The sequence below is a fragment of the Phyllostomus hastatus genome, unplaced genomic scaffold (assembly GCF_019186645.2).
Source record: "Phyllostomus hastatus isolate PE091 unplaced genomic scaffold, TTU_PhHast_1.1 phas_contig_86, whole genome shotgun sequence".
Classification (NCBI taxonomy): domain Eukaryota; kingdom Metazoa; phylum Chordata; class Mammalia; order Chiroptera; family Phyllostomidae; genus Phyllostomus; species Phyllostomus hastatus.
The window spans coordinates 60,574,328-60,594,341 of NW_025333977.1; the positions used below are offsets into that span (position 1 = coordinate 60,574,328).

Consider the following 20,014-nt stretch of genomic DNA (forward strand, 5'->3'; position numbering starts at 1 on the left):
CAGCTGAAATTGCTACAGTTTACTAAAGCATACGTGTGTACTGAACAAGTTAGAGGAATTTCAAGAAGGATATTTTTGCTATTGTTTGCATTTTTATTTTGATACACAAAGCCCTAACATTGCCTTTAAAATATCTAACACATGCTGTTATTTTTTTTAGGGGGTGAGGATATAAAAGTTAATCCAGCGAATGAATTGGTTTTGTGCATAGGATAAGAAACATATTTCTTTGCAAGTCCCACTGAGACTATTTTATCAAAAATCTTCACAAGTTTGCTATTAAGGATAAGATATAACCATTACAATTCAGTATTCCAGGGTACCAACTGAGGAAAGTTAATGTGTTGTTCTGTAGAGAGCCAACTTGAGACACCAAGAGTAGGCAACTGGCTGGTTTTAATTTATTAAATGATGGTATGATATAGATTTTCTTTTAAAAGGCAATATAGAGGTGAAAAAAATTAGCCCACTAATTGGAGTATGTTGATCTGTCATTTATCTTTATTGTTTTGTTTAAATGTGTATTTTTTATTGTTGCTTTCCAACATGCTTATATTTTATTCTTTTAAAACTGAATTAAATACTGTGATAAAGAAGCTTCCAGTCTGCTTTTATTATTGAATAATTTTAGAAGAGATTTTAGTAAATTTCTACTATGATAAGAGAATATTAATGCCCAAGAAGTATGGAATGTTCTATTATTTAAGTTACCCATGTACTATCTATCACTCCATATTAGTTATCTGCTTATTGATTGGATGGTTTAGACTAGAAGAATCGATAAGTGGTTAGCATTAATACTAATACACTTCATGCTCTAAAAAACTACACTTGCATTTCTAATACAAATTACATCAACAGACATTCTCCACTTTAGAAAAATCAGAAAAGTAAGTATGGTTGCACTTACTGATGAGTCTTTTGATGGATTTTCTTGAACAAAATGCCTTTTCTTGAATTGAGTCCACAGAGGATAATGTCATTTTTAAGCTTTAGAATTATGAAATCAGAAATGAAAGGTGCTATTTAAGTTTAATCATAATTTCAAAGGAACAAAAAATGTGCTTTGTGAATGTTTATCCCAATGCAAAGAATGTACATTCTTAAATCCCTATACTAGTAAATATGAAAATATATTGAATGGCTGTCTTTAAGATATACAAAGAGTATATTTTTATATGTAAAATTTAATTTAACTACTTTGAACTAAATATATGACTATATGTATATAATATACTTGTATACATATATAATCATATATATATGCATATATATACACATTATCTATATCTGTATATTATAATCAGGTTATTTTATTTTATAGCAGTTTATTATTTTTGATTGAATTTATTGTCAGCTGGTTAGCTGTTTACTTTTGTTTATAAAAGTAATAGTAACAAGAATGAACAAACTTTGGGAACTGATTTTCATGTCATTCATTTGTTTATATTTCAGGTGTTCCTGAAAAGCCTCAGATTAGTGGGTTTTCATCACCAGTTATGGAGGGAGACTTGATGCAGCTGACTTGTAAAACATCTGGTAGTAAACCTGCAGCTGATATAAGATGGTTCAAAAATGACAAAGAGATTAAAGGTAAAGTATGGGAAAAGTTCCCCAAATAAAAATTAATGTGTTTGAAAAGTTAGATACATTTTGCACTCACTTTTTCAAATCACGGTCACTTTCTGAGTATAATCTGAATCAGATTTACCCATTTCCTAAATTAGGTAGTTTTACAATATATTTTAACATAATGTGTGTGCCCCATTTCCTCTTATGTAAAACAAGTCTAAAATAATATATAACTCATGGAAAAGTTGGAGAAATAAATAAATCAATGTATTAAAAAATACATGAGTTAATATATAAAAAACACGTAGATTTGTGATTGGCAATAATAAGCACCAAGTATAAATTAGATAATAGTTCAGAACTCATCTATAATATTTAGATTATAGATAGAGAAACTTCATGAATTATTTTTTAACTTTGTTGGTTTCTGACATTACAAAGTTTGGATAATAACGCTGACTAAATACCAATAAACCTGAGTCCTAGTAAATCTCACAGAGGGTAAATACAATGTACTCATCTTAGTAAAAACGCACAATACAGACATACCTCAGAGGTATTGCGGGTTCAGATCCCGACCACAACAAAGCTGGTATCACAATAAACCAAGTCACACATTTTGTTTTGTTTCCCAGTGCATATAAAAGTTATGTTTATATTACACTGTAGACTATTAAGTGTCCAATAATATTATGTGCAAGAAAACAATGTATATATTTTATTTAACACATTATCTCTAAAAAATGCTAATCATCATCTGAGCCTTCAGTGAGTTGTAATCTTTTTGCTGATGTAAAGTACTGTCTCATTGTTGATGGCTTCTGCCTAATCAGGGGGTGGTTGCTGAAGGTTGAGCGGCTATGGTAATTTCTTAAAATAAGACAACAGTGATCTTTTCTGCACTAGTTGACTTTTTCTTTCACAAACAATGCCCTGTAGCATGTGGTGTCTTTTGATAGTGTTTACCCACAGTAGAACTTTTTTCAAAATTGGAATCAATCTTCTCAAAATATGCTGCTGTTTTATCAAGTAAGTTTATGTAATTTCTAAATCCTTTGTTGTCATTTCAACAATCTTCATAGCATCTTCACCAGGAGTAGATCCCATTTCAGGAAAACACTTTCTTTGCTCATCCATAAAAAGCAACTTCCCATCCATTGAGGTATTTTTCAGGAGATTGCAGCAATTCAGTCCCATCTTCAGGTTTCACTTTGATTCTACCTCTCTTGCTATTTGCACCACATCCACAGTTACTTCCTCCACTGAAGTCTTGAACCCATGAGGGTTGTAATCAACTTCCAAATTATTGTTAATGTTGATATGTTGACCTCTTCCTATGAATCATAAATGTTCTTAATAGTATCTAGAATGGTGAATATTTTCCAGAAGCGTTTTGATTGAGTTTTCCAAGATCCTTCAGAGGAATCAATATCTATGGCAGCTATAGCTCTACAAAATATATTTTTTAAATAAGAATTGAAAATTAAAATTATTCTTTGGTCCATGGGTTGTAATACCTTATTGTTCAGTTAGCAGTTATGAAAACAACATGAATTTCATATATATCCATCAAAGTTCTTGGGTGACCAGGTGCAGTCAATAAGCAGCCATATTTTTTAGGATTATTTTTTTCTGAGCAGTATATCTTAACAGTGGGCTCAATATATTTAATAAACCATATCATAAACAGATGTGCTGTCATCCAGACTTTTTTATTCAATTTATAGAGCACAGACAGTAGATTTAGCATAATTCTTAAGGGCCTAGGATTTTTAAAATGATAAATGAACATTGACTTCAACTTAAAGTCAACAGCTGCATTAGCCCCTAACAAGAGAGTCATCAAGTCCTTTTAAGCATTGAAGGAGACATTGACTTCTTTTTATCTATAAAAATCTTCCAATATGAGGCTATTTTGTCAACATTGAAAATCTATTATTTAGTGTAGCCACCTTCATTGATGATCTTAGCTAGATCCTCTCGATAATTTGCCTCAACTTCTATATCAGCACTTGCTGCTTCAACTTTCACTTTTATGTAATGGATATGGGTTATTTCCTCAAACTTCATGAGCCAACCCTTGCTTGCATCAAGCTTTTCTTCTTCAATTTCATCACCTGTCTCAGCCTTCACAGAATTGAAGAGAGTTAGGGTCGTGTTCTGGATTAGACTTTAACTTAAGGAAATGTGGCTGGTTTGATCTTTTATCCAGACCACTAAACCTTTCTCCATATCAGCAATAAAGCTGTTTTGTTTTGTTTTTTTATCATTCATGTGTTCACTGGAATAGCTTTTTAATTTCCTCAAGAACTTTTCTTTTGCATTCACAACTTAGCTAACTCTTTGATGCAGTAAGCCTAGCTTTTTGGGCCATCTCAGCTTTTGACTTGCATTTCTTATTAAGCTTAGTTATTTCTAGCTTTTGAGAAGTGAGAGTTATACAACACTTCCTTTTACTTGTGCATTTAGAGGCTATTGCAGTATTATTAACTGGCCTCATTTCAGTATTGCTGTGTCTCATGGAATAAGGATGATCAAGGAGAGAAAGAGAGAAGGAGGAGTGGCTGGTTGTTGGAGCAGTCAGAACATAAACTACAATTTATTTATTAAGTTTTTCATGTTACATGGGTGCAGTTTGTGGCACCCTAAAGATAATAGTAACATTGGAAATCACTGATCACAGATCACCATGACAAATATAATAATAATGAAGAAGTTCAAACTATTTTAAGAATTACCAAAATGTGACACAGAGACACAATTTGAGTAAATGGTGTTGGAAAAATTGTGTGGATAGACTTGCTCCATGCAGGGTTGCCACAAACCTTAAATGTATAGAAACTGCAAGACCTGTGAAGCACAATAAAGCAAAGCACAATAAAATGATGTATACCTGTAGACATATAGACATGTGTATTTAAATACACATACATTCACTTTCAATATTTATTTTTTATTGTTGTTCAAGTACAGTTGTCTCCATTTCACTCCACCATGTCCCCCCACCCTACCCATCCCTGCCTCCCACCCTCAATCCTTCCTTTCTTTGGTTTTGTCCATGGGTCCTTTATACATGTTCCTTGATGGCCCCTCCCCTCTTTTCCTCCATTATCCCCTCCCTCCTCCCCTCTGGTCACTGTCAGTTTGTTTTTTATTTCAATGTCTCTGGTTATATTTTGCTTGCTTATTTGTTTTGTTGGTTAGGTTCCACTTATAGGTGAGATCATATGGTGTTTGTCTTTCACCACCTGGCTTATTTCATTTAGTATAATGCTCTCCAGTTCCCTTCATGCTGTTGAGAAGGGTAGGAGTTCCTTCTTTCTTTCTGCTACATAATATTCACACATACCTTCTCTTAAGGTGGACATAAGTTTACAGGGGAGATGACAGGTAAGGTTAGTAGTGGTATTTTGTATCCCACATACAGGTATCTTGAACTTGATATCATATGTGTATTAAAACCTAAGTATAAGAATTGTTTATGATGATTGTGGAAAATGTTCCTTATGTGCATAGTAATGTCATATTCTCAAAGCCACCTTCTAGGAGAGAGGTTTATACAAATCATTGTGATTATTTTAATTTATGATTCTATTATCTTACCTCAGATTTAAAATGATTCTTACTAATAGGCATACAGCCCAACAAATGAGATTGTCTATACTACCTTGGTTTATAATCCATAGTTATTTAATTTTTTTTCTGTTTTAATTACTCATTCCCCAAATCAGATTTACCTGCAATTTATCTCTAATCAGAACCTTTATTTCAAATCTTCTAATACATTCATTTTATTGGATAAAATTTAGAGAAATATAAAAGTCCCTAAGACAAAAGTTAGATATCTTGCTATGCAGAGTTAAACTTTCAGGTTATAATATAACTTCATTTTATATTCTGCCATTCAAATCTGCTTTCATGATATATTCGCTTAGGCTTGCCTGGACCTGTGTAGCTCTTTCCTAAATGAAACCCCTACACTACTTCCAGATTTAACTTACTATGACAAGAATCTGATCAAGGAACTTTATCTTTTCTTATTAAGTTTGTGAGGTGATAATGGTTAATAAGGTTATATTGGTTTCAGATGTACACTTCTATGATATACACTCTGTATATTGCATTATCTGCTCACCACCCAGAGTCAAATCATCTTCCACCACCAAATACTTGATCCTTTTAACTCTTCACAATTCTTCACCCCTTTCCCTCTGATAAACACTATACTGTTGTCTGTGTGTATAAGTTTGAATTTTATACTACACATATGAGTGAGATCATATGGTTCTTAGCTTTTTCTGACTGACTTATTTCACTTAGTATGATATTCTTAAGGTCCATTAATGCTCTCACAAATGGCAGTACGTCATTTTTTCTTATGGCTGAGTAGTATTCTGTTGCATATATATAACACACCTTCTTTATCCAATCATCTATTGAAGAACACTTCACTTGTTTCCACGTCTTGGCCACTATAAATAGTGCTGCAATGAACATATGTATGTGTATATTTTTGTGAATAAGTGCTTTCAAGTTCGGGGGTTATATACCCAGAAAAGGAGTTGCTGGGTCATATGGTAGCTCTATTCTTAGTTTTTTGAGGAACCTCCATACTATTTTCCACAGTGACTGTGTTACCCAGGAAGACCCGAGTCAGGGACCCCCACCCCATACCGGAACTTGTTCCTACATTCTTGCATTGCTCACAGGAGACAAATTCAAGTGAGAGCAAACACATTTAATAGAAATGAGATAGCAAGTTTATTTATGAAACACATGAGCAAAAATGCTATTAACAGGCAGTCGGATTAAGCAGACACTCAGCTAATCCAAGTGCACTGACTATTCGGGTTCAGGGGCTATATTCCTTAGCTAGTTTCTGGGTACCTCTCCTTTTCTCCTGTCTACACCTTGGGATTAATACAAAGGCTTGCTTTCTTTGTTAGTAAAGGCTTTCTATCTAGTTAGTGAAATTATTGCAGAGGCTTCTTGTCCCAGCACAAAGTCTTGAGGACTCTCCTCCTCCTGCTCTATCTTTGCTCATGATATTCAGAACACTTGGCAATCTTATCAAGCCCAGCTCAGTACTGCTGAGTTAATTGGTGAGACATGTCTCCCTTTCATTTCTAGCCTCTTTTTTAAGTTATTTGTTGTAATGGCAAGGGCCCTGCTTTATTTCCCCCCTGAAAGCTCATTCCTAACTGCTACCTAACAGCTGTGCCAGTTTACTTTCCAACCAGCAGTGAATGAGGGTTACTTTTCCCCCACAACCTCTCCAAGTAACAATATCTGTAGTCACTTGTCTTGATAATACAATTCTAACATGTGTGAGTTGTATCTCATTGTAGTTAGGATTTGCATTTCCCTAATAGCTAATGAAATTGAGCACCTTTTGCTATATATGTAGGCCACTTATATGTCTTCTTGGGAAAGGCCTCTGTTCAGGTCCCCTGCCATTTTTTGTCTGGATTGTTTGTTTGTATGGTGTTGAATTATGAGTACTTTTTGTATTTTTGATATTAACTCCTTGTCAGAGCTGTTGCTTGCAAGTATCTACTGCTATTCGGTTGGTTGCCTTTTAGTTTTGTTTGCAGTTTCTTTTTCCATGGGAAAACTTTTTACTTTGATATAATCCCATTCATTTATTTTTGCCTTTACTTCTCTTCCCTTTGGGGTCAAATTTATTACATCTCTTAGACCAGGGTCCATAAGTTTAGTACCTATGTCTTCTTGTATGTCATTTATTCTTTCATACCTTATGTTTAGCTTACTCTTTCTGCTTAAGCAGTTCTGATGGAAAGCCCTAACCTGCAGAATAAGTTTAAAATCTGATTTCTTTGGCCTATGAAGAAGCTCCAGGAAGTGAATTCTTGCACCTTGCATATGTCCTTCTAGGTGCAGGGCTTGTGGAAAGCATTCCTGGACCCAAACCCATCATGTGTGTATGGAGGCTTTCCCACACCAACAATAATTTTGGTTCCCTAGTATGGGAGCTCTCTGAGAAAGATCCTCAAGCCATTGTTTTGTGGTTATCTGAGGCCTCATTTCATAGTCATGACTTACTAAACCATTCACCATGGGTCATTGATTCAACTTCAAGTCCTTTTCCCTTCCTGGGAAGTCATTTGTGGCACTAAAAGTTCTAATCCTCTGACCATGTGCTTGGCTCTTACTGGCAACCAGCCCTCACCCTTGAGGTGAAGGGGTATAAAAAAACAGAGTTACATGAAAATTGTGATTGCTTCATTCTACTATTTAAAGGTAACTGGAGAAAAACAAAGTCTTACCATTAGCTACAGAATAAATTCTAAACAGCTTATCTAGATAAAGATCTTACATGACTATTTGGCCCCTGCACTCCTGTTTATTTTTCAGGTCTCTATTACACAGAATGTTTCATAGTTACTTCAACAAGTCACAAGCTTCTACTCCACATAGATACACAAAGTCCCTTTCTTTGGAATGCTCTACTACCTATTTTTAGCCAAACCCATAGGATAAATTCCATTCATTATTTAAGAGGTATTATTCATTTAAGACATATTTATTGAGTGCCTACTTTTATTACTGAACTGTTAAACCTTCACCTCTCCCACAAAGTAGGACTAATGTTTGCTTTTTTAAAACATAAAATCTTTAGCTAGTCCATATATTTATTACCATTACTGTTAGATCTGTTTATAGGTTTATATTTCAAATGTGAGTACCTTGAAGAAAATATTCTGCTTTATTCATTTACATTTTTGCTGTTATTTTTGTTTCATACATGTTTCTATTGAACTCCACAGAGTCTACTTTGAGAAATGGTAGATTATACCTTTAATTTAAATACTGTATTTAGTATTGAAAATCTAATTTTGGCCTAAGACTTAATATAGGCTATATAAAATTTTAATTTAGTAAAATATTAACTTGTAATACAGAGATTTTGAATTATTTGACACTAACATAAAAGAAAATGAAAAACAAAGATTTGGGTCCACTGAGTTTAAAGTTCCTATATCAAGTATGACAAGATTTAACTGAAAGTATTAGTGTTAGTATTTAAAAGGCAGAAGATTTATACAATTTGAAGAGAAACCATAGTATTAGTATTTAAACTTATAGTATACACCATGCATCAATATTTTTTTCTTCTCTGAAAGTGTTCTTTTAATTTAAATCTGGACTGTGTTAGGTACTGTATTATATATATAAAAAAAGAGATAGCATTAATAATACCTGTGTGTGTGTGTGTATATATATATATATATATATATATATATATATAACTTGAAGTTTTCTGTATGCTCTAAGTATATTACCCCAAGACTCTCCAGACTGTCACACTATGGCATCTTATGGAAAGAGTTAAAACAATCATTGCATGTTGGTATAAATGATTTATAAAGGCAAATAATCACCAAAAACCTTTGAGAAACTTTTTAAAATTTTTTATTGAAAAACAGCTTTATTAAGATAAAATAGACAAAAACAATCTAAACATATTTGAAGTGTTCAGTTTGATATATTTTTATAAGTATATATAGTGATGAAACCATCACCATAATCAAGAAAATGATCAGAATGTTTATGTACAAAAGGTTGGTCACATTCTTCCAGAATCTCTTTCTCCACTCCTACCTCCCTCCCTCTTCATTCCCAAACAAGCACTGTTTTGCTTTATGTCATTATAGTTCATTTATATTTTTAAAATTTTATATAATTATTATCACATAGTATGTATTCTTATTATTCTGATTTATAACTCTTGGCCCAAATATTTTGAGATTCATCCATGTTGCTGCATATATAAGGTACTTCTTATTTATTACTGATTGGCATTTTATTGTATAAATCTATACCATCATTTATTTATCCATTTAATAGACTTTTGGGTTAAGTTTATTATTATTATTATTATTATTATTATTTTATGTTTACGAGCCATATTTTGGTATTATATGTAAGATATTTTTGCCTAACTCAAGGTCACTAAGATTTCTATAAGCTTTATAATTTTAGCTTTTGAATATGTTTTGAATTCTTTTATATTTTTATGCCCTTTTATTTCTCTCAGTTGCATTATTTCTAGGTTAGTTTTGATAGACTGATTGATCTCATTATAGATAGCATTTTCCTGCTTTGAATGCATAGTAGTTTTTTAATTAGACCTAAACATTGTGAATTTTACCTTTTAGGTGCTGAATATTCTCATATTTCTATAAGCATTCTTAAGCTTTGTTCTGGTTAAGTTACTTAGAAAAAATTTAGTCCTTTCAGAGTTCCTTTTAAATTTCTTAATGTGAGACCGGAACAGTATTTATTCTAAGAATAGTTTTCTTAATACTGAGGTAAAATCCTTCTGAATGCTCAGTACACCAGTCAGGTTGTTTGGAACAAGCACTATTACCAATATGTGTGTACATCATGTCCTATTTCCTCTAATCCTTTTAGATGGTTATTGTCCCAGCCTCAGCTTTCTTTCTCAGATGCACTGGTTAGTACTTACTTTTCTGAATCCTGGAAGGGACACTGAAGATATGTGAGTCTTGAATTTGTGCAGCCAGCTCCTTTTGATATAATGCCATAGCAAACTTGAGCTGCATTGGCCTTCCCACACACCAGCTTCATCTCCTTACCTTAGGCCAGCTGTCGGTTTCTACGTGAGTTTTTTCCTACATGGTCCACAACTTGAAAATCTCTCAACTCATTAAGCAGGAACACATTTTAGCATTCACTTCATTCATTTTCCACCTCTTAGGGATCACTGTCCATTGGTATGATGTTCAATATCTTGAAAATTTTTGTTTTTAGGCGAGAGGTAAATCTATCTCTATTACTCCATCTAGGCTTGCAGCAGAAGATGGTTCTGTCTTTGTTTTTGAAATGTAGAAGAATAATACTTTTATTTCAATGGCAATACTTAATTTGGTTTGCTTGCTGGTTTTGAGGTGAGATAATAAATTTTAAAGGGTGAATGAAACTGAGAGTGAAATGTGTCTCTACTCACTTTAACAGAATATTTTAGATGAGCAATTTTACTAGCTTTAAAGTTAGAAATTTTTTATTTAGATACAGAATTTCAGTGCTGTTATGGGTTCTTATACATTGTGGGAATGGAAAGAAAAGTTCTAGCATGTGTGTAATGAGCTAAGAAAAATATAATTATTTAATGGATGTCACTTACTGTTAAGAATAAGCATTCTATCAAGAAAAGTTTTTTAACTTTGTTTTTTATTTAATTATTAAGAGGTACATACCACAATAATCCAGGACCCATCAGTCTATAAGCAGTCTTAAGATTATAATAAGATAAATATCAAAAGCTGCTAGCTTTTTAGCTCTCATCTACTAAAGGAGGGATTCAATTGCTGCTCAAACTCTCCTCAGGTTATTTCCTAAGGATCCTTTATGATTTCTTCATGCACTATGAAAGAAGTCTCTCCCATTCTTTAGCTTTAGATTTTTCACAGAAATTCAGTTTTTAATGTTTTTTTTGTGGAATCTGGGGAGAGAAAATCTTGTTCCAATCAACTTTGTTTAATAATATTCTGTGGACTCAGGAGGTTATTTTATAAAATTTATGAATTAGATATTTCCAAAAATGATCCTTTAATTTATTTGATCAAGAAAAGTCATTAGATTCCAATAATTTTTCACAATATTATGGCCTGATTGACATCTTAGTGTAGCAGTATCTAAGTGCATTGGTAACCTTTCTTCTATTTCTATTGATAATGGGAAATTCTAGATAGATTATTTTACTGAGATTATTCTCTAGTGGTGTATATTAATGTTGGATAATAAAGTAGTAAGTGCATTCTCTCTTTTATTTAGTAGCTGGAATACTAAATACTCTGCTTCTTGCACGTGGTCATACATATAATCTTCATCTTCCAAGAGAGTGATCAATGTGAAATTTCTCTTCATTCAATAATTCAGGGGATTAGCCACTTCTATTTATCTTTTATATTACAGCTTTATTGAGAGATAATGTACCACCAATTTAGCTAAAATTTGCAATTCATTGGTTTTCAGTAATTTCAGTTACATAACTCTCACCACAATCAGTTTTACATTTACATCACCCTAAATAAATGCCATCCCTACTAGTAATCACTCTATTTTCCCCCAACCTCCTCTCCCCATCTCTAGGAACCATTAATCTATTTCCTATGTCTATAAATTTGCCTATTGTAAACATTTTATATAAATGAAATTCTACCATATTGTGACTAGTTTCTCAGCATAATATGTTAAGGTTCATCTGTATTATATGAGTACTTTGTTATTTTTTCATTGAATATTTTCACTTAATATGCCATTGTATGCATATGCTAATGTTATTTACCCATTGATCAGTTGATAGGAATTTGGGTTTTTATACTTTTTGGCTATTATGAAAAAGTTTGCTATGAAAATTTAGAAGCAAGTTTTTATGTAGAAGTATGCTTTTATTTCTGTTGGATATATACCTAGGAAAGGTACTAGTAGGTCATTTTTTTTTTTGCTTTATGTTCTTTGGGTGCTCTATTTTAGATGTTCATATGTTTGTAATTGTTACATCTTTCTAATGGATTGACACATAATGTTATTGATTTCAATCTACCATTTCACATTTTGTTTTCTGGTCTCAGCTTCTGATAGAAAGTAAGTTAATTAAATATTTTGCAGTTCCTTTGTGAAAGTCATTTTTCTGCTTTCAAGGTTGATTTTTTTCTTTGTCTTTTTACTTTTTGTTATGGCTCTAGATCTTTTTTTGTATTTAAACTTTTTAGAATGCATTGAGCCTTTTGGTTGTGTAGATTAATGTTTTTCATCAAATTAAGTAGATTTAGATCAGCATTTTCATTAAAATTTTTCTATTCTTTTCTTTCTTCTATATTTTTCTACTTCTTTTCTTCTGGTTTTCATAGCACAAGTGTCCTTGTGTTTAAGGGAGTCCGTTGTTAATTTTTCTTTTTTTTTCTTCTTTTCTTCAGATTACTTGTCTGTACTAATCTGTAATTTTTTTGGTTCATAACTACTATTGAGTCCTCAACTAAATTTTCTATTTCGCTTACTGCATTTTCAACTCCAGGACTTTATTTGGTCTGTTTTATAATTTCACCTTTTTTATTGATGTTCACAATTATTTTGTTTTACCTCTTCAAATATGGTGGTTTGCTTCAGTTGTTTGAATGTACTTAAAATGAATTATTTGAAGTATTTGAAGTATCTGTTAAGTTCATCTTTTGGGCCTTCTTACCAGCAGTTTCTAATGTTTGCTTTTTTTTTTTACTATGTAGGAGTCACACTGTCCTTTTCTTTGTCATGTTACAAATTTGTTGAAAGCAGGACACTTAGAAAATATATTGAACAATTATAGATGCTGCTCTCACCCTACAGCTTATTGTTGTTTGCTTATGTATTTGTTTAATGACTTAGATGGACTATATTCACTGTACTGCAAAGCCTGTGATGTTAATCAAAGGGCACAGCCTTGCACATGTGGATAACCGCTCTGGGAATGAGAATGGTTTTTGAAGAGCTCTCTTTGACTGTCTCTTTCCCTGATGTATCTGTTAAGCTATCTAGCTCTGTTGGTATAATGCATAGCTGTTCCCCTCCACTACTTGTCAGGTGATTTCTCTATTGTTTTCAACAATACCCTGTGCAGAAATTCTTTCAAAACTGATCCAATAAAATTGAGAATGGTTTCTTAGAGATTTTTTTATTTTTGATTCCAGTTTTAGAGCTTTTCTTTGACTGCAGTAAGGCTCTTTTTAGCTGTTTCTCTGCTTTTCTCTCATAAACTAGCTGGGCTCTGGATTACCCTATTGCTCTCATGGACCTACCACTATCTTTTTACTCACTTACTATCAAATCTTCATAGACTTCAAGAAGGCCTTGGGCTTGAGCTTCTCCACACTCTGTTCCAAATAGTCAGTTACTCTAGAGAGAGTTTCAGAACCCTCTCATTACGGCCTGCCTCTTCCTCTGGGCAAAATCTTTATGATGCCCCTCCTGAGCTGGGGGCATGGCCTGCTTCTTTTGAAGTACAATTACTCCTGTTTTGAAAGCAGGATGCCGGGGGAGTACAGGTAGACACTGTCTTCTTGAACCAAAGAATATATATGTACCATATAAATACCTTATATATACTTATATATACTTTATATATATATATATATATATATATATATATATATATATATATATATATATATATACCTTATGTATTTGTGTGTGTGTATATATACCTTATGTGACATATATATATATGGTATATATAAAGTACCTCTCTATGTACCAAAAAAGACTGCTATTTATTCCCTTCCATACCTCTTTTTGAAGTTTCAAATTTATGAATAATTTGTAAAGTGTACACTAAGCTGAAAGTGTCCAAGATAAATTCCACAAATCATGCAGGATATACCGTTACATGTCATGAATCAGCTGTGTGCAACAGTAAAAGAAAAACCTTGTTGAAACTGACATTCTGCTTTTTTAGCTTATTAGTAACACAGAGATAACAAGTAATATTCATATTGCTTCTGATTATTCAAAGAAAGTCATAGTAAAATAAAGAAGATTTTCTTGAGGACAAGCTAATCCCTCTCTTGGACTGTCGCAATTATTAATTAATTTTTTGAGTGACCATCGTTCTTCTAGTCTATCTCCCATGCTCCTTTCTAAAGAGATATCTGATGGGGTGAAAGTCAGAGAGACCTGATACTTAACTCTTAGTGTACAATTTAATACTTAAATTATTATCCTCTTTGGTATTTTTAACATACCAGTAGTCTTTTTTAAATATCTAGATAATATATCAATGTATCTGTCTCACTTCCTAGACTCAGATCTTTTTCCCTCATTTAACTTTTATACAGAATCTAGTATGATGTAAAACACATGGTAAGAGCTCAAGGATTTTATATACAGAGTGAATGAATCACTTGAGTTAAAATGGTCTCGGATGGTACCTTAATAATTTTTAAAGTCAGTGACTCTCTTCTTTATTGGATTTCTCCTGGACTGGATATTCCAGATGTTAGTATTCTTCTAAGTCACAGAAAACTAAGGAGAATTAAATATAGACTTAATCCATCATTTGGGTGAAAGTGATCTAATATTTTACCTCAATAATTTTCACAGAAAAATTACTCTATACCAACTGTTCTCTTGGACTGAGCAACATTTTTATTAGTGTTCTAAAATATTAAATCTTAATAGATATTTAAATGTGGTTCCTGAGCCATCAAGCAGAAATTGAACAGGTCCAGTGTTTTTGATGGAAAGTAAGTCTTACAATTCATTTTGTTCTAGAAGGATTTGGGTAAATACAACAATCACTGATTAGTATAGAGGCAATGTTATCAAATATAGAACAACAGCCAGACTAGTATAGAAAAGTAAGATAAAAACTAAAGTAAAATTAGTGAGCAAAATTTTGTATAAAGCCTTTTATATTTGCCAGTAATGGATCATAAGTTCTTATTTGTAATTTTAGTCATTTCAAAGAGAGAAACAAGATCAGTTAATTATCATGTCCACAGACAGTCATACAAAAGAGGTCTAATATATGTTGGTACTGACAGTCAGAAGAGAGAGTTCCTCTCTGAGTCCATGTGTTTTACATAAGTGTTCATGTGCTGAATTGAGTTGGCTTAAGGGTGTATACAGCAACATTTATACAATGTTTTTTATAGTACTTCTCAATGTAGGCCTGTGGGAAAATACTTAAAAGAAACTTGATAAAAAATATAACATTCCATTTGTCTAAATTAATTGAAGGAGGTTTCCAGGAGTGTCCAACCCAAGGCCTACAGGCTGCACATGGCCCAGGATGGCTACAAATAGGGCCCCACACAAAACTGTAAATTTACTTGAAACCTTTTTTTTTGCTTGTCAGTTTTTGTTAGTGTTTGTGTATTTAACATGTGGCCCAAGACAACTCTCCTTCTTCCAGTGTGGACCAGAGACATCAAAAGGTTGGACACCCCTGAATGGAGTGTGACCCATTCATCAGCCCTCCATAAATGTTATTTTGCTCATCTGAGCTTTTCAAATTTACTAACAAGAAACTGAGTTTCAGTAAAACCCTTTTACCAGGTGAAATGGTTATTTTTTCATTGCCTGTTGATGGTGGAGCCATAGCTTGAAAAACCAAGATTACAACTGTCACTCTATAAAGAAGCAAAGTATTATGAGAAGGATTTATAAAAATCTACCCCTTCACAGTGGTATGAAGGAGTGCTCATTGGCAATGATGAGATTTGCCTCGAGACTTTGTTTTGTAGTCTTCACCAGTGAAAAAGTGATTGTGTTTATCAGACTTTAAATTTCTACCATACTGTGTAAGATTTGCCCTCAATATTTTTGGTCTGAAGAAAGTTTAAAGCTGATATAAAATAAAATTCTTACCTTGACTAGTAAAGAAAAATGCTTTGTAAAACACATTTGAACACTAAATTTAAAGAAAAATACACTGATTTTTTTCATCTAAGATCAACTGGTTTTAAAATATGCATCTCAGTGAGTAAATGATTTAACCAGATATAGTTACATTATGGCAATTTTTAAAAAACATCAGGGGTGTTGGCTATCTTCTAAAAATGATGTATTTTGTTTTAGAATGGTTGATCTATAAAACTTTTTGAAGCAATAGTTGCACAACATATCCAGTTTTCTGATATGGTCACCCTAACTTTTTGACAAGAAAGACAAGTTATCTAATATAATGCTCACAATTACATACAGACAGCTTACTAACAAGGGTGTCAAATCATTAACATACCATTAATAACAGTGGTATGGATTCAGAATAAATATCTTGAATTCTTCTACTAAAATTACCTCTGATCCATCAAGAAACACTTTTACAAACCCTGACTATGAAAATAACAATAAGATTCAAGTTTTAGATAAACATCAGTATTTGGGGTATATACTGAGAACTTGCAGTGATGGTGATGGATAGTCAGAGAATGGAAGCCCCTAATGGGCCAGGAGAAGTCACACAGTATCCTAAATTATTTCCGAAAGACATCTCCAGATAATGAGAATAAATGGCATGTTCAGTAATGTACTGCAAACAAGGCAGAAAATGTGTGTTCAGCCTGGCATTGTTCCTAGTGTGGCCTATAGGCCTTTCAGTGGATTAAAAGGAAACTCGCTCATTTTAGGTACGTGTTTGATTCAGAAGGCTGTGATAGGATTCAGGGCAGGATTTCCCTTTATAAAAATGAGAATGTCCCTTTGTATGTCCTCCTTGGAGAAGTGTCTGTTCAAGTCCTTTGCCCGTTTTTTAATTGGGTTTTTTGTCTTCCTAGAGTGGAGTCATGTGAGTTCTTTATATATTTTGGAGATCAAATCCTTGTCTGAGATATCTTTGGAAAATATGTTTTACCATACAATTGGTTCTCTTTTCATTTTTTTTAAAGGGCAATAGTTTTTATTGTTAATTGTATTGTATAAGAATCCCATATTTTTTAATTCTTTATTTTATTTTATTTTAATCATTTTTCAAGTACAGTTTTCTGCCTTTTACTCCCATACCAGCTCGCCCACTCATCCCTCCCCACTTCCCTCCCATTACCACCCTCCCCCTAGTTTTTGTCCACATGTCCTTTAAATTTGTTCCTATAAACCCTTCCCACTCTCCCCTAAAATTTCCTCTTCTCTCCCCTCTGGTTGCTGTCAGCCTGCCCTCTATTTCAATGTCTTCTGCTTTTTTTTTTTGCTTGTGTCTTTGTTTTGTTGTTTAGGTTCCTGTTAAAGGTGAGAGATCCTATGGTATTTGTCTTTCACCGCCTGGCTTATTTCACTTAGCATAATGCTTTCCAGCTCCATCCATGCTGTTGCAAAGGGTAGGAGCTCCTTCTTTCTTTCTGCTGCAGAGAATTCCATTGTGTAAATGTACCATAGTTTTGTTTTGTTTTTTTTTTTTGGTCCATTTTAATGTTGTTTTCTTTAGCCACACAGAATTTTTTTTATTTTGATGAGATCCTGTTTGTTTATTCTTTCCTTTATGCCCTTTGTTCTAGGGGACATATTGGTGAAAATATTGCTGCATGGAATATCTGAGATTTTCCTGCCTGTGTTCTGCTGAAGAACTTTAATGGTGTCACGACTTATATTTAAGTCTTTTATCCACCTTGAATTTATTTTTGTGTATGGTGTAAGTTGGTGATCAAGTTTCATTTTTTTTACATGTATTTGTCCAGCTCTTCCAACACCATTTGTTGAAGAGGCTATTTTTACTCTGTTTTATGCTCCTGCCCCCTTTGTCAAATATTAGTTGACCATAGAGGACTTGGGTTTATTTCTGTGCTCTCTATTCTGTACCATTGATCTATGTGTCTGTTCTTATGCCAGTACCAAACTGTTTTGATTACAGTGGCCTTGTAATATAGTTTGATATCAGGCATTGCAATCTCTTCTACTTTGTTCTTCTTTCTCAAAATTGCTGCAGCTATCCAGGGTCATTTATGGTTCCATATAAATTTTTGAAGTGTTTTTTCTATGTCTGTGAAATATGCCACTCGTACTTTAATAGGTATTACACTGAATCTATAAATTGCTTTGGGTAGTATAGACATTTTGATGATGGTAATTCTTCCAATCCATTAACATGGTATATGCTTGCATTTGTTTGTGTCTTCCTTAATTTCTTTCTACAGTGTTTTGTAGTTTTCTGAGTACAGGGCTTTTACCTCCTTGGTTACATTTATTCCTGGGAATTTTATTTTCTTGTTGCTATATCAAATGAGATTTTTTTCCTGCTTTCTGTTTCTGATATTTTATTGTTGTTATACAAAAATGCCTTTGATTTCTGAGAGGCATATGAAAAGATGCTCAACATCAGTGGTCATCAGAGAGAAGCAAATTAAAACCACAGTGAGATACCACTGCACACCAGTGAGAATGACCATCATAAACAAAGCAACAAACAAGAATTATGGGAGAGAATGTGTAGAAAAGGGAACCCTAGCACATTGTTGGTGGGAATGCAGACTGGTTCAGCCATGATGGAGAACAGTATGGAATTTCCTTAGAAAACTAAAAATGGAACTACCTTTTGACCCAGGAATTCCACTACTGGGATTATATCCCAAGAACCTTGAAACATCAATCCAAAGAACCTATGCACCCCAATGTTCAAAGCAGCACAATTTACAATGGCCAAGTGCTGGAAACAACCTAAGTGGCCATCATCAAATGAGTGCATCAAAAAACTAGGGTACATTTACATGATGGAATACTATGCAGCAGAGATAAAGAAGGAGTTCCTACCCTTTGTGACAGCATGGATGGACCTGTAGAGCATTATGCTAAGTGAAATAAGCTAGGTGGTGAAAGGCAAATACCATATGATCTCACCTATAAGTGTAACCTAATCAACAAAACAAATGAGCAAGCAAAATATAACTAGAGACATTGAAATTAAGAACAAAGGGACCGTAACCAGAGGGGAGATAGGAGGGGATAAAGTGAGGAAAGGGAGAAAGGTTTTCAGGAACAACTATAAAGGACACGTGGACAAAATGAAGGGGGGTGGAATCAGGGGAGGGAGGTGGGGATGGCTGGGGTAGGGGGAGAGGAGGGGAGAATAGGCAGACAACTGTACTTGAACAACAATAAAAAATGGAAAATAAAATAGAAAAACTGCCTCCCTTACACAATTATGATAAAATATTATTGTTTCTCAAAAAAATGAGAATGTCTCTTTTTAGGTCTACTTAAATGGCATCAAAATCTCAAAACGAAGAAGGCAAAAGTATCAGAATAGTTATTATAGCTGTATGTGTATGGAGAGGTAGCTCCTGAGGTCTGACATTTTATGAGAAGATTTGGATGTAAAAAGTCCAGATGACCATTGCTTTCTTCCTTGACTTACCTGACTCAGGACTTTTAAACTTGCTGATTGGTGGTGGTGGTGGTGGGCAGGGAGGTGGGCAGGGGTCCAGCAGTCTAACTCACGCATTTGCCATTTTTTTCCACTGTAGTTCTTGATGAGATAAACAACTTAAAATCCCAAATAGAAGCAAGTTGTTATTTTACAATCTGAGTTTCATAAATATGCATAATATAAAAACTTGTATTTTTGAGACTTCATTAAGAAATGTTTAGGAAAATAAATTATGTTGAGAAGTATATCTAAAAGATTTTCCTAGGCAGATGTTAAAAACTTTTTTTATTATTAAAAATGTATGTTAATTACAAGGTGAATTCAATAATATAATGAGATAATTCCCAGGTGCCACCCACCAAAACAACCAGTGTTCTGATTATTGAGGAACAAGTAATGCCCAGAATCTTTCTTTCTTGGTGGGGGGTGGGGGGTGGGGATAGAGAGGTGGCTACAAAGATTATAAAACAAAATAGGCCTACAAATTTCTCTGTTTATCATATGCCATCAAATTGTAGACATTGCACCAAAGCATTATATAATGTGTGACATGTTTAGTTTGAAAAA

At 33.4% G+C, this 20,014-nt stretch overlaps 1 protein-coding gene across 2 annotated transcripts in view; it reads left to right on the forward strand.

Moving 5' to 3' along the window:
- The window catches only part of CADM2 (cell adhesion molecule 2), a 1,086,998-nt gene that overhangs the window by 901,340 nt on the left and 165,644 nt on the right, over positions 1-20,014 (forward strand). For both annotated transcript variants that reach the window (XM_045851253.1, XM_045851254.1), the window contains exon 5: positions 1,456-1,593. In XM_045851253.1, coding sequence (XP_045707209.1) covers positions 1,456-1,593 — 138 coding nt within the window. The remainder of the gene's footprint in view (positions 1-1,455; positions 1,594-20,014) is intronic.